Below are 12,160 nucleotides of genomic sequence, written 5' to 3' on the forward strand. Positions count from 1 at the left end.
TATACTCCCATACTTCTGTTAACCTTCAGAACATGATTTGTTTTCTATGTATGTATTTTGCCTGCATGTGTGAAACTGGCCCACAGGGGTTACAACTGAAGTTACAGGTGGTTATGAGCCACCCAGTGTGGGTGCTGGGAACAGAAACTGGGTCTTCTGCAATAGCAATAAGTGTTCTTACTCAGTGAACCCTCCCCTCTAGTCCCCTGCTAGATAACTTTAAATCGCAAGTTGAAAAATTATAAAAATAATATTTAAATACATTTTACTAAATGTTTGAATTCTGTGGGATTTTTTGTAGTAAACCTGGCATTCAAACAACCATGATAAAGTAGCAAAGCACAAGTGTAGATGGTTCTAATTTACATTGTTTTCAAGAAAATGGTTACATTCACACAGCATTAGAATTTTTTTAGTTACTGACTGTTTTAGTTGCTGATCTTTCTCATTATAAATTACCATTAGAATTCCTATCAATTACAGTTTGTTGTAGGTTAATAACTTTATTTCCTAATATGTAGTACTTTATATTTTACCATAGTTGTCTAAGAATGATGATGTGAATCATCCACATGCACCAATAACTATAAAGTAATACTGTATTGATATAAAATATAAACTACATATGTCCCCCACTGAACAGTACGGGCACAAGTATATGAAGACCCAAGGGATCTGTTAATGGGTCTTAGCAGGTCACAGAAAAAAACAAGTGTAAAAGAGATGATAGAGGAATGTTGCTTATTGGCGTGTTTCCTCTAGCTTGCAGTCTAGGCCTACCTACCTAAGGATAATACTATTCAGAGTGAGTTTAGCCCTTATACACCAATTATCAATTATGAAAATACCTTATATACATGACCACAGCCCAACTTGATGGGAACAGTTCTTCTAAGAAAGTTTTCTTTTCCTTGGTGATTTATGTCAAGTTGATAGTTGACTCTGTGACACCTAGAAAGCATAATGGGAACAAATATAATATGGCAAGAAAGAAAGCTTTCTCTTTAACCAGTGGGCCAGGAAAGAGGTAAGCCAATAGGACACAGATTCTTTCAACAATGCCTGTCTATTGGAACAGAAAAAAACAAGCATGAAACGTCATGTCTTCCTCCTCTACCACATGCAGAAAAATCGCTTATTTACAAAGAATCCATAACAATATTGCATGTGAATGTACCAAATAATTGACATCCAAAAGAGAAAAATAAGAATAGACCAACTGCTGGGACTGCAGGTGTACAGCACTCCTGGCCCCATAGAAGAATGGATGGCTATAATTTTCTCTCGAAGCATATGCTGTTTTTATTTCCATACAGTTTAGTTTTCCTGAGACCCCTCTCTTATCTAAGGTTTAATTTCCAAGTAGTTAGATATTTACTTATTTCCTTTGCATTACTGATTTCTCATGTTTTTTAAAGATCAACAATGTTTCTAAAGAAAACAAGGGAGCAAACTCATATATAAATTGTAAGTTTTAAAAATCACCATCTGCAACTCATTCATTGAGAGATATGCATGTTTGTTTTTTTTCACACCACACTGTAAAGTAAGACTAAAAAAAAGGATGGGCAGAATAGATTAAGGGCACTTCCTTTTATATCTAACTTATTTTCTTCTCTTTTAATCCCAGGTTTCAAATCACATTGTGTCCCCCCCATTTTGGAGGGGCGCAAAAAACTGGCAAGCCTACCCTGAGTTCTCTGATTTCTGTATGTCAACGATTTCTACCAAACAGATAATAAATAGCGGCCCTCGTTCTGCTTTGTACCTTTAAAAGACTTTCAGCTTCTGTTTCAGTACAAAATGCATGTTAATTGTACATATCAGTCAGATGACCAAAAATAGCTGTACCTAATATGGCTGGTGTTAGGTTATTTCTGTATATAGTGGAGCTTAAACAGTTTTTAAAGAACCATCTAGCATTTGGTATTGAAACAGGTGTATATACCTAAATCATCAGTAATTAAACTTATATGGAGACTAATTAGCTGCTATTTACATTCAGTTTTAAATGACATTCAAATAAAGTTAATAGTCTGAAATATTCCAAGAGACTCTGATTCAAATTCCTGAGCTTGCACATAAGAAAACTGAAGTCAGAAGAGTTTAATGATGTAACAGTAGTCATAGAACAGAAACAGTGACTACAGTCTGGAGAATTAGAAGTCAAGGGTTCTGGTTCCTTCTTTAGTGTTGCTCCACTGGAGCTATGCATTACATTGCTAATGAAAAATAAAGATCCTAAGTGTGTCACATCACCTTGTATATTGAAATTAGATTGATGGGACCACAGACAAAAATTGAAGTAGGAAAATAAGATAGAATAGGGTCACTTCAAGTGAGAAATGAGAGTAGCTTAAGCCCACATGCTAGAGTAAAAGTCATGAGCAGAATTGAGCTCTGGATATGTTTTGAAGATAAGTTGTCAGGATGTACTGACAGTTTATCTGTGAGATGTTGTAACTTAGTTCCCTACACACTCCGGTACTCAGTAACTATTCAATTCATGTTTTTAACAGGTACTGTGTGAGAAGCTAGAGATTGATTAGTGACCAAAGCAAATGGTTTCTGTCTCAATAAACAGTACTTCAGTAGGCAAAAAATACATCATAAGACACTGAAACAAGTAATTTCAATGATTTTCAATTAATTACGAATGGTGCTAGTGAAAAATTGCATAATATTGAATGAACTCCAAGACATTTCTCCAGCATGAAGAGCTAGTACAGATGCAGGCTCTTGATTGGATCTATGACTTCCTCATTTTTGTATTGGCATGAGGTTTTTAACGTGCAGATTTCATTTAACACAGTTAATAGGTTTGAGAACAAGTGTGGCTATAGTCTCATACCTGTCTACTTTGGTTGACCTTTAGAACCTTTCATACCTTAATGTCTGTCTCATTTACAAAACTGAGATGTTAACATGACCCTTCGTGTCATGAAATCATCCTTTCTGACTCACAGAGCAACGTAACTTTCTAAATAAATTGATGAAGCATAAATTTGGATATAGGTGTTACTGATTTAAATTATCTCCACTACCATGACATTATTCCCTTCTGTTTTGTAAAACCCTTTCTTTCCACACAACAGTGAACTTGTATCATGTGTCAGAATGCAATCATAGATAAAGGCCTTGTGTCATTTTCTGACATGTGTGACAGTTTTCTTCTCCTTTAAATAGAATGCTTACTTTCAAGGCAGTAGTGTCTGAGGTAGTTAGGAACACCGAGTTGGCAAACATAGAATTGAATTTGACTGCCCTTACTCTTGTGATCCTGAAGAAGAAATCTATGCATTCTGTGTCTCTCTTTTCTCTTCCTTACTACATGGTCAATGATAGTGTCTTTACAGTTGGTTGTTGTTGTCATTGTTGTTTTGGTTTGGTTTTGGTAAGAATGAAAATTGATAACTTACAGAAAGTTTCCAGTATGGTACCTAATACAGAATCATCCCTCAGTAAATAATTATTATAATCACAGAATGATAGTTTCTATTTTCCAAGGGGGTAATTCTTATTGGTATTCATTAATCACTCCACTTCTCCCTGCCTTACAACTGTAATAAGTAAAAAGATTTACATATGATAGGATATCGCATAAGATTCAATCACATTTTTTCCTATGTAAGCTACAAAACAGGTCAGTCTTCTTATGAATCATTTACTTTGCCTAATCTAAGTACTCTAAAGGGCATGTAGACTTATCACAACTGTCATTTTATTCTTATCCGACTTCTCAGTGGTAATGTTTTCAAAGCACAGATTTTGAATCAAGATAAATGTATGTTTATTAAGTAAAAATTCTAGTAAGATTTGTGAACAGCCAAGAGCTACCTTACCCTGCTGAACTGAAACATCTAGTCTTAATTCAGTGACAAATCTTTTACTCCTTCTTTTCCAACTCCTTTACTTCATGTATTACATCAGTGAGAGTATCACTGCCAGCAACAAACCAGTTAAGTTCTGTGCAATTTCTTATAGACTTTTGATGTAATACTCTTGTAAATTTTTGGTGTAATACTTAGTGTTTTTAGCTCGTACTCTACTTACTCATATTTATACTCTTTTACTGCCAAAATATAATAATTAGTAAGAAATAAAGTCTTTTGCTTTCTAAAATATTTAAGACTTTAAATATTTTTGTTTATTTGTTTATTTGAAAAACTAATAGTAGAAGGAGCTGTCATTTATCCCAAGTACTTCAAGTTGCTAAGCACCTTCTTTTCTTATGTAGATGAAGGATGGTATTGGTTTGACTAAGTCACTGAAGAAATTTGGAACTTTGTGGAAAATTACAGTGAAAGAAAGTTGCTATATTGCAACAAGAGAGTATTTTGATTGCAAATTTTTCCATAAGTGCAGTAATTTGCAACTTGAGAAGAATTTAATAGTAGCTGAGCTTTCAAAATGCAATACAGAAACTGTCATTTTCTTCTACAATTAAAATAAGTGCTTCTGAAAATTTCAGGATAAGAATGACCCAAATTACCACCCCCCACTTCTTCATCCAAAAGACGGGAGAATGGAGTTTGAAGAGAACATCTGTGGGCAAATGAAAAACAAACGGTCTTTTCAGGCAAATTCTGTAAAGGGATCTTTTATAGCCAAACAGAATCCTATTGCATGCATCACCATGGTTAAGAAGAGGATCAACAGCACTTTCATAATGGCTTTTTATTTTAGCACATTCTATTTTTTGGATAGAATTACAATTCAATACATCTATTCATAATTCATCATATAATTATTTGCATAAATATCTTTTGACACAGATTTAATGTACTTTGGTCAACCACATCTTGAATGTAATCTGTTAAATTCACTAAGACGTTCTCAGTGCAACTAATGCTAAAGACTTCGTTCCCAGAGAAATGGTCTACCAAACAATATACATTTCAGGGACATATGGCACACATGGATTACTGGACACAAGAGAACTGGTGTGTTGTCTACCCACCACCCAAAAATTTTTAGGTTAACATAATTAACTAATTAAGATTGTATTATGGGCTCTTTGCTAATAATGTCAATAGGCAGAGGACAAAACAGAATTTTTCTTCCTTATTAGTGTTCTTATTTGGAAGGAAATCTGTGCAAGAAACTAGAAATAAGAGCATACTCAATGTTAAAGGCAAAGAAGAAAACACAGAGAATGATGACTGCATAAGATCAACAATTTTATAAAATGAATGCCGGGGTTAGTTGAAAAGTAGACATGTATGTGATGACTTAAAGGAGGTCTAGGGTAAGCAATGATAGGGTCTGGGTAAAGGAAAATTAAGGTAGTAGCAAGAGTAAAGACAGAGGTAGACCTGCAGTTTAGCTTGGCCTGGAATCAGCCACTGTGGCTGGAATAAAGTTAACAAGAAGGGCAGAAAATAGTAAAAGTCTTATGGGACCAGACCATGTAAGACCTTCAAGATTATGAAAGGACATGAATGTATATTCACAATGAGAAACCACTGGAGATTTTTACATGTAGGAATTACAAGATGCTGAACATTTTAATAGGATCACATTGGCTCTTCTATTAAAAATTTGGAGAGATCAAAAACAGAAGCAGCTAGAATGGGAAGGAGGTATTGCAGTAATCAAGGTAAGAAACATGGATAACAGTAATAGTAAGGCTATACACACACAAACACACACATATATATGTATATATATATATATATATATATATATATATATATATATATATACATATATATATATATACATTTTTTCTTATACAACTTGTTAATGGTTTGGCTGTGGGCTATAAATAAATAAATAAATAAATAAATAAATAAAGCCAGGCAGTGGTGGCACACACCTTTAATCCCAGCACTTGGGAGGCAGTGGCAGGCTGATTTCTGAGTTCAAGGCCAGACTGGTCTACAGGGTGAGTTCCAGGACAGCCAGGGCTACACAGAGAAACCCAGTCTCGAAAAACCAAAAAATATTTATAAAAGATAAGAACAAAAAGAGAGTTAAACTTGACACCAAGATTTTGTACCTGAGCCAGTAGGAAGAAGGAAAAAGAATAAAAGAATAGCCATTTACTTGAACATAGAGGAATGACGCGTGGTGAATATTACATCAGTGTTGTCCAAATCCATATTAAATCAACTGAAATAGGCAGCCTATGCATCTCCACTGAAACATCCTGGTTAGTGATATAAATTGAAAAGTTGTTAAAAATCAGAGTATGTAGAACATTCTTTTAAAAAATTAAAAATTAAAGGAACTTTTATGCTGTAAAAACATGTTTTTATGTTCACTATGAAAAGAGAATAGAAGCCAGGCCTGTGGGGAAGATCTCTGAATCTCTGTGTTTCTTCCAATTGTGATCATTTTGAATAAATCTCCCTTTCCTGGATTTCACTATTAGTTTGGCTTGTTGAGGACATGTGACTAAACCTGGCTTGTTGTTGTGGTACTGTTATGAACCCTTACTTCTGCTAATAATGTCAACTCTGACAGGAAAAAAAGATGTATATTTTGAAATGTCTGCTGTTTGTAGTAAGTTGACCCTGGAGGGAAAGGAAAGATAGAAGTTGCTGGCAGCCACTGGAGTCTATTTAGGCTGTTTAGAAGTTTAGGCTGTCTATTTAGACGTTTCTTTTGAGATGATAATATAATTACATCACTTCTCCCTACTCCTTCCTCCCTCAAAGCCCTCCCATATACTCCTCTGCCCTCTTTCAAATTCATGGCCTCTTTTTCTCTTTTTTTCCATTAATTGCTGTTACTTGTATGTGTGTGTGTGTGTGTGTGTGTGTGTGTGTGTGTGTGTGTTCCTAAGTATAACCTGCTCAGTCTCTATAAAGTTACTTGTATATATGCCTTCAAGGCTGACCATTTGGTATTGGATGACCAGTTGGTGTGCTCTTCCCTAGAGAAGACTTTCTCCTGCTCCCAACATTCCTCAGTGTCCTATAGTTATTTATATAGGGTTGAGGATTCATGGGCTTTCCCCATCCACATTGGAATTGGAATGCCTGTTAGTTTTTATCTTTACTTTGTGAAGCAGAAAAAACAAGTATTTGGACTTTGCCTTTGTTGCTTAAAAAAAAAATTGATAAGTTTCTCCACAGTTGGTATACCTTAAGTTTTGTTTTTCAGTTTTTGTTGTTGTTGTTGTTGTTGTTGTTGTTGTTGTTGTTGTTCTTGAGCAATTCGGGGTTCTTTTGAACCTTGGAGAGCAGTTGTCATTTGATAACTGGCTTAGTCTTTGGGGGTGCTTTTGTTGAGCTCTTTGGGCTATTATTGCTTGATTTGTTTGTTACTTTTTAATTCATTGATATTATGTGTATGCGTGTTTTTTTCCTGCATGTATGTATGTGTATATATATATATATATATATATATATATATATATATATATATATATATACACTGTCTTCACTTTTGGTACCTGTGGAAGTCAGAAGAGAGTGTCAAACTCCAAGGAACTGTGGTTATTGATAGTTATAAGCCATCACGTGGGTGCTACAAACCGAACCCAAGCTCTCAACATAGGTATAACAAGCACTCTTGCCATGAGGCATCTCTCCAGCCCCAAAGGCTGTTATAATTAAGAAACACTTAAGTAGTGACCACTGTGAAAGAAAGAGCTCTTAGAGGTATTAGATGTGAAGAAAGATCACCGGATGTTTCTGCAGTCAGAGGCTTTAGTGAAGGCATGGTTGTTAGGTCTACTTTGGCTTTCACTTTCTTTCTTTAAGCAGAGACATATCTATTTCATTCCTCATCATCAGAATCTATCAGTTCTAGGAGGCTGAATTTATTCAAGCTATCAGGTCTGACTTATAGCTTTATTAACTTATAAAGCTTATAGCTTTATTAACTGGCTTAATTTATTCAAGATATAAGGTCTGACTTTCTAGAGTTACTAGTTGTCTTCAAGGGACAAGCCCATTTGTTGGCTAGGCTTTGCTGATATGGAAGGTTTTTTAGAAGCAAATTTTGAAATCTATTAAACTATATGGGGTATTTTCCCATGTGACAGGAAAGTTTTGGGACTCATATTAAGTCATTGGTTTCTATTGAATCATTTGATATAAACAAACAATATAACCATGATTTATGTAACCATAAAAATATTCTTTACTACTTTGGTAGACTGTAGAGACAGCTGTAGCTGACTAGTCTTGTTATAAACAGAATTCTCTCTAATATAACAGTGGGTCAAAACCAACAATCTGCCCCTGGAACTTCTGAAAATTAGCTAAGTAAGAAATCTCTGGACATTTTATTCTTGTAGTTCCTTTCCTAATTCATTGTATGCTAGTAACTGTTATGATTGGCAGACCTATTTAAAATGTATATAAATTTGTTTGTGACTTGTTCTTCATAAGAACAAATAGTTCTGTGACTGTTTTCTGAAGCTCACTAAAATGCAAGGATTAACAGATAATTTGAATTTGAGACAAAAGGAACTGATTTTACTGGGCTTTACCTCTGGCAGGTTTATCTCAAATGCTTATTACCTTACTTTTTGATTGTGTGAATATGTTGCTTTTAAATGTTAATTTTAGAAACTGAGATTAGGGAAAATGTGACTACAGGATTTAAGAGAGATACTAAAAATAATAAAAATATTATTTTGTTCTCACTTGCCGTGAGACTTCTGGAAAGTCTCAGAGAATGTCTAAACATGACTCAGAAGGAAGGTTGAAGATCACTAAAACAGACAAAGGCAAAGTAGGCAGCTTCAGGAAAAGAGATCTGCACAAAAGTACATAGAGGAGTGGGGGTCTCCAGGGTAAATAAAGATGTCCAGTATTAGGATGGACATGCTTGGGATTTTAGTTAGTATCTGAATAAGTGATAGGAGAAAAGAAAAAGAAATCTTAGCTTGAAATTGTATGTCAGACAAATGGGCATGCTTAGGAGTTAAACTCTATGGATAACTGCACTGGGTATGGGAAACGGAGGGGACTGCAATAGTATAAACTTTGGAAGAGATTGGAGTGTCATGTCTCCACCTAGGACCAGTGATAGAACTCTATGTCTGATCTTTAGCTTCACAATAAACTAAACAAGTGAATGTAAAATATATAACACACTAAATAACCCAATTCTTATAAGCTTTTTATTAATGTAAATAGCTTCTAAAAAAAGTCATCTCCCATCTTCGTCGTGTTTCAAAGTAATGAACTATAAAACTATAATGATTACTTCAGAGAACACAAAAGGAAAAAGCTACATCAGTAATTTCATGGCAAACAATATATGTAAAATAATTATGTGTAAATTGAGTATACTTAAACACCAGCCAGAATTTCCCATACAGCATAATAAATTTTGTCTTTTATGCTCTCAGAAACTAATTGTGAATTTTATAGCCATGATTTCTATAACACACACATATATACATACATATGTATATATAACATAAATGTATATACACATTTATATGTGTGTTTACATATATTAATATAACACAAAGAGATATTTATGGTACTTTGAAACTTGGGTGATGATTATTTCTAGATTACACTATGTCAATATTATAATTAATATTATTAATTATACTATATTAATACTATTTAATATTATTTTATTATTTAAATTAGTAATATAAATTTATTCTACAACTAAATCAGAAATTTTTATATAAAGAAAATTCATTTAACCATTATATGTTTGTGTAGAATAATAATAATCTGTTACTCCAAAGAAGGTTCACTTCAAAGAATTGTCTGTGACTTTAAAACTCACATGCAATCTCAAATCTCTCTTGATTAGCTAATCATAATTAATCTTATACCAATGAACAATATATATAAATATATTATCTGAGTAGAACCAGTGATTTATAGTCATTAGAAAAGTTAGGTGAGTCACTACAGCTGTGGCTTTTTCTCAAGACATAGTAAACTGTTAAATTTATAGAGATATAGAGAATAATGCAAAAGAAAAATTGTAAAGATATCCCATGGAAACTAGGTAGGGCAGAAATACAAGTATAATTGGGTGGTATGGTCGATGATTTATATGACATAACATTCTTTTCAAGATGGTGGTATTAGGCTTTATAATCCAGAAATACTAGAGGCAATAAATGGAACATGTTCAAGATACAAAACATAGTTGTAGGAATTGGTAATTAAGGAATGGGAAGGTGCATATGTTCAAAAGAAGAGATGAGCTGAGATGCTGATACTGTTGACATGAAGATTAGTCAGTAATACTGGCATAAGTAGGTGTGACATTATGATATTGATCCAAGTGCTTATATATTTAGATACTTACGGGAGATGGAAACAAGAAACATTTGCCTCCTACTTCATCAAATTGTTTGAGAATCAGATGAGATGTTGCATTAGAAAGCAAAATAAGTCTTTCAAGGAACAGTTGTGTGTGTGGGGGGGGGGGAAAGAACAGTTAGTTTCACAATGGGTCTTACCCTAGAATCTGCCAACAAAATTAGGACAGGGATAGGCTCTCTCCAGCTTCAAGGAAGATGGAAAAGTAAAGTAATGTGATTATATTAATTTATTTTGAAATGTTAATGGAGAGTTACTTCTCTAACCTGGGCTTCACACTCTGCACTTATTAACCTTCCCTGTCTTTAATTTCAGACATTTCAGCAGTCCTCTCTTCAGCACAAATCAAAGAAGAAAAACAAAGGTAATGAAAGAAAATGGACCTTTTTAATCCTGCTTCTTTTGTACAGTGATAATCCACAGCACATTTCATTAATCCTCTCATCGTCTTGAAGCCAATGTGGTCTTAGATCATTTACCGTGCAGATGTCTTTGATAACAGATGGTCTCAAACTCGAGATGCAGATTACATAATTGGAAATGATAATTTCATAAATAATAAGTATATGACTTGCTTTTAGGATCTACAGATTAATTTTTTATTTTTATGTGTTTTCCAAAATTTATAAAATATTACCTCTCACTCTCTTTAGGAGCCATAGCAGGCAAGAGCAAAAGAAGAATTTCTTGCAAGGATCTTGGCCGTGGTGACTGTGAGGGATGGCTTTGGAAAAAGAAAGATGCAAAGAGCTATTTTTCACAGAAATGGAAGAAGTACTGGTTTGTCCTTAAGGATGCATCCCTATACTGGTATATTAATGAAGAGGTAAGACAGAGCAATTGGTGTTCTCATCCATCTCTAACAAAAGTCTCCATACCTGAGTGATTTGTTTTTAAATCATATCACTCCGATGCCAGTGCAGAATCTATCTTCAGAATTCTGGAAGAACAGTTGCTCCATTATTCTCATGTAGCAACATATTCTGAGGCACACTTAAAATATAGTGACGTTTTCTGTTACTAAAAATACCATGCAACTAATGTAGTAGTTTAACAGATTTTTAAAAACTCTTGCTCAAAGTTTTATAGGATTTTTCTATTTCTGTTTTGGAGGAAGGGACAACTTAGAAACTTAAGTAATTCAGTATTGTTTCAATTTATTTCAATTTCTCCTAAAGAAAAAAATAACTAGTAGACTAATTTTGAAAATTATAAGTATCCATAACTTTTGGCCAACTCATGTTGGTAGATTTGTCTATGTATACTAAATTATATTCTGGTTTTCAAACTATAATAGATGAAAACCTTGTGTCTGTTTAATTAAATAGTGCCTGTATTTCAGTCTTTGGCAAGTTGTTATTACTGTTACCCATGTACAATATAAATGGATAATTGTGTAGTACATATTTCTAGATAAGCCTTGTTATTTTAGAGAAAATACAGTATTTCATGTTGCATCATTATGAAAAGACTACATAAATATTTTAGATTTAATTTAAGGATGACAAAAGTAGCATAAGATAGAATTTAAAATGGAACATCAGATTGGAAAAATATTAAAGGAAAAATGGAGAGATGTTTCTGTATATAGCATACAAATTTTACTTGCTATCTAAAGCTCAAAATTGTAAGTTTTATGTAGTTCATTAATAATATAAATAATAAAGATGCACAAAGTACTTACATATATATATATACATATATATATGTGTATATATACATATATACATATATATATATATATATATACATGCCTACATATATATACACAAACATACACAGAAAGAGAACTGAGAGTAGTAATTTTTTTTCAAAATAGTGGGAGGGATAGTAATCTTTTTTCTCCATTGTCTTTATTGTTTTTGTTTTGGTCTGACTAAAGATCAAGTAGAAAGGTATTC

At 33.5% G+C, this 12,160-nt stretch overlaps 1 protein-coding gene across 5 annotated transcripts in view; it reads left to right on the forward strand.

Moving 5' to 3' along the window:
- Window positions 1–12,160, forward strand: part of Cnksr2 (connector enhancer of kinase suppressor of Ras 2) — a 223,579-nt gene that overhangs the window by 163,118 nt on the left and 48,301 nt on the right. For all 5 annotated transcript variants that reach the window (XM_034486264.2, XM_076918814.1, XM_034486263.2 and 2 more), the window contains 2 exons: window positions 10,575–10,623; window positions 10,913–11,085. In XM_034486264.2, coding sequence (XP_034342155.1) covers window positions 10,575–10,623; window positions 10,913–11,085 — 222 coding nt within the window. The remainder of the gene's footprint in view (window positions 1–10,574; window positions 10,624–10,912; window positions 11,086–12,160) is intronic.

This window comes from Arvicanthis niloticus, chromosome X, assembly GCF_011762505.2.
Source record: "Arvicanthis niloticus isolate mArvNil1 chromosome X, mArvNil1.pat.X, whole genome shotgun sequence".
Classification (NCBI taxonomy): Eukaryota; Metazoa; Chordata; class Mammalia; order Rodentia; family Muridae; genus Arvicanthis; species Arvicanthis niloticus.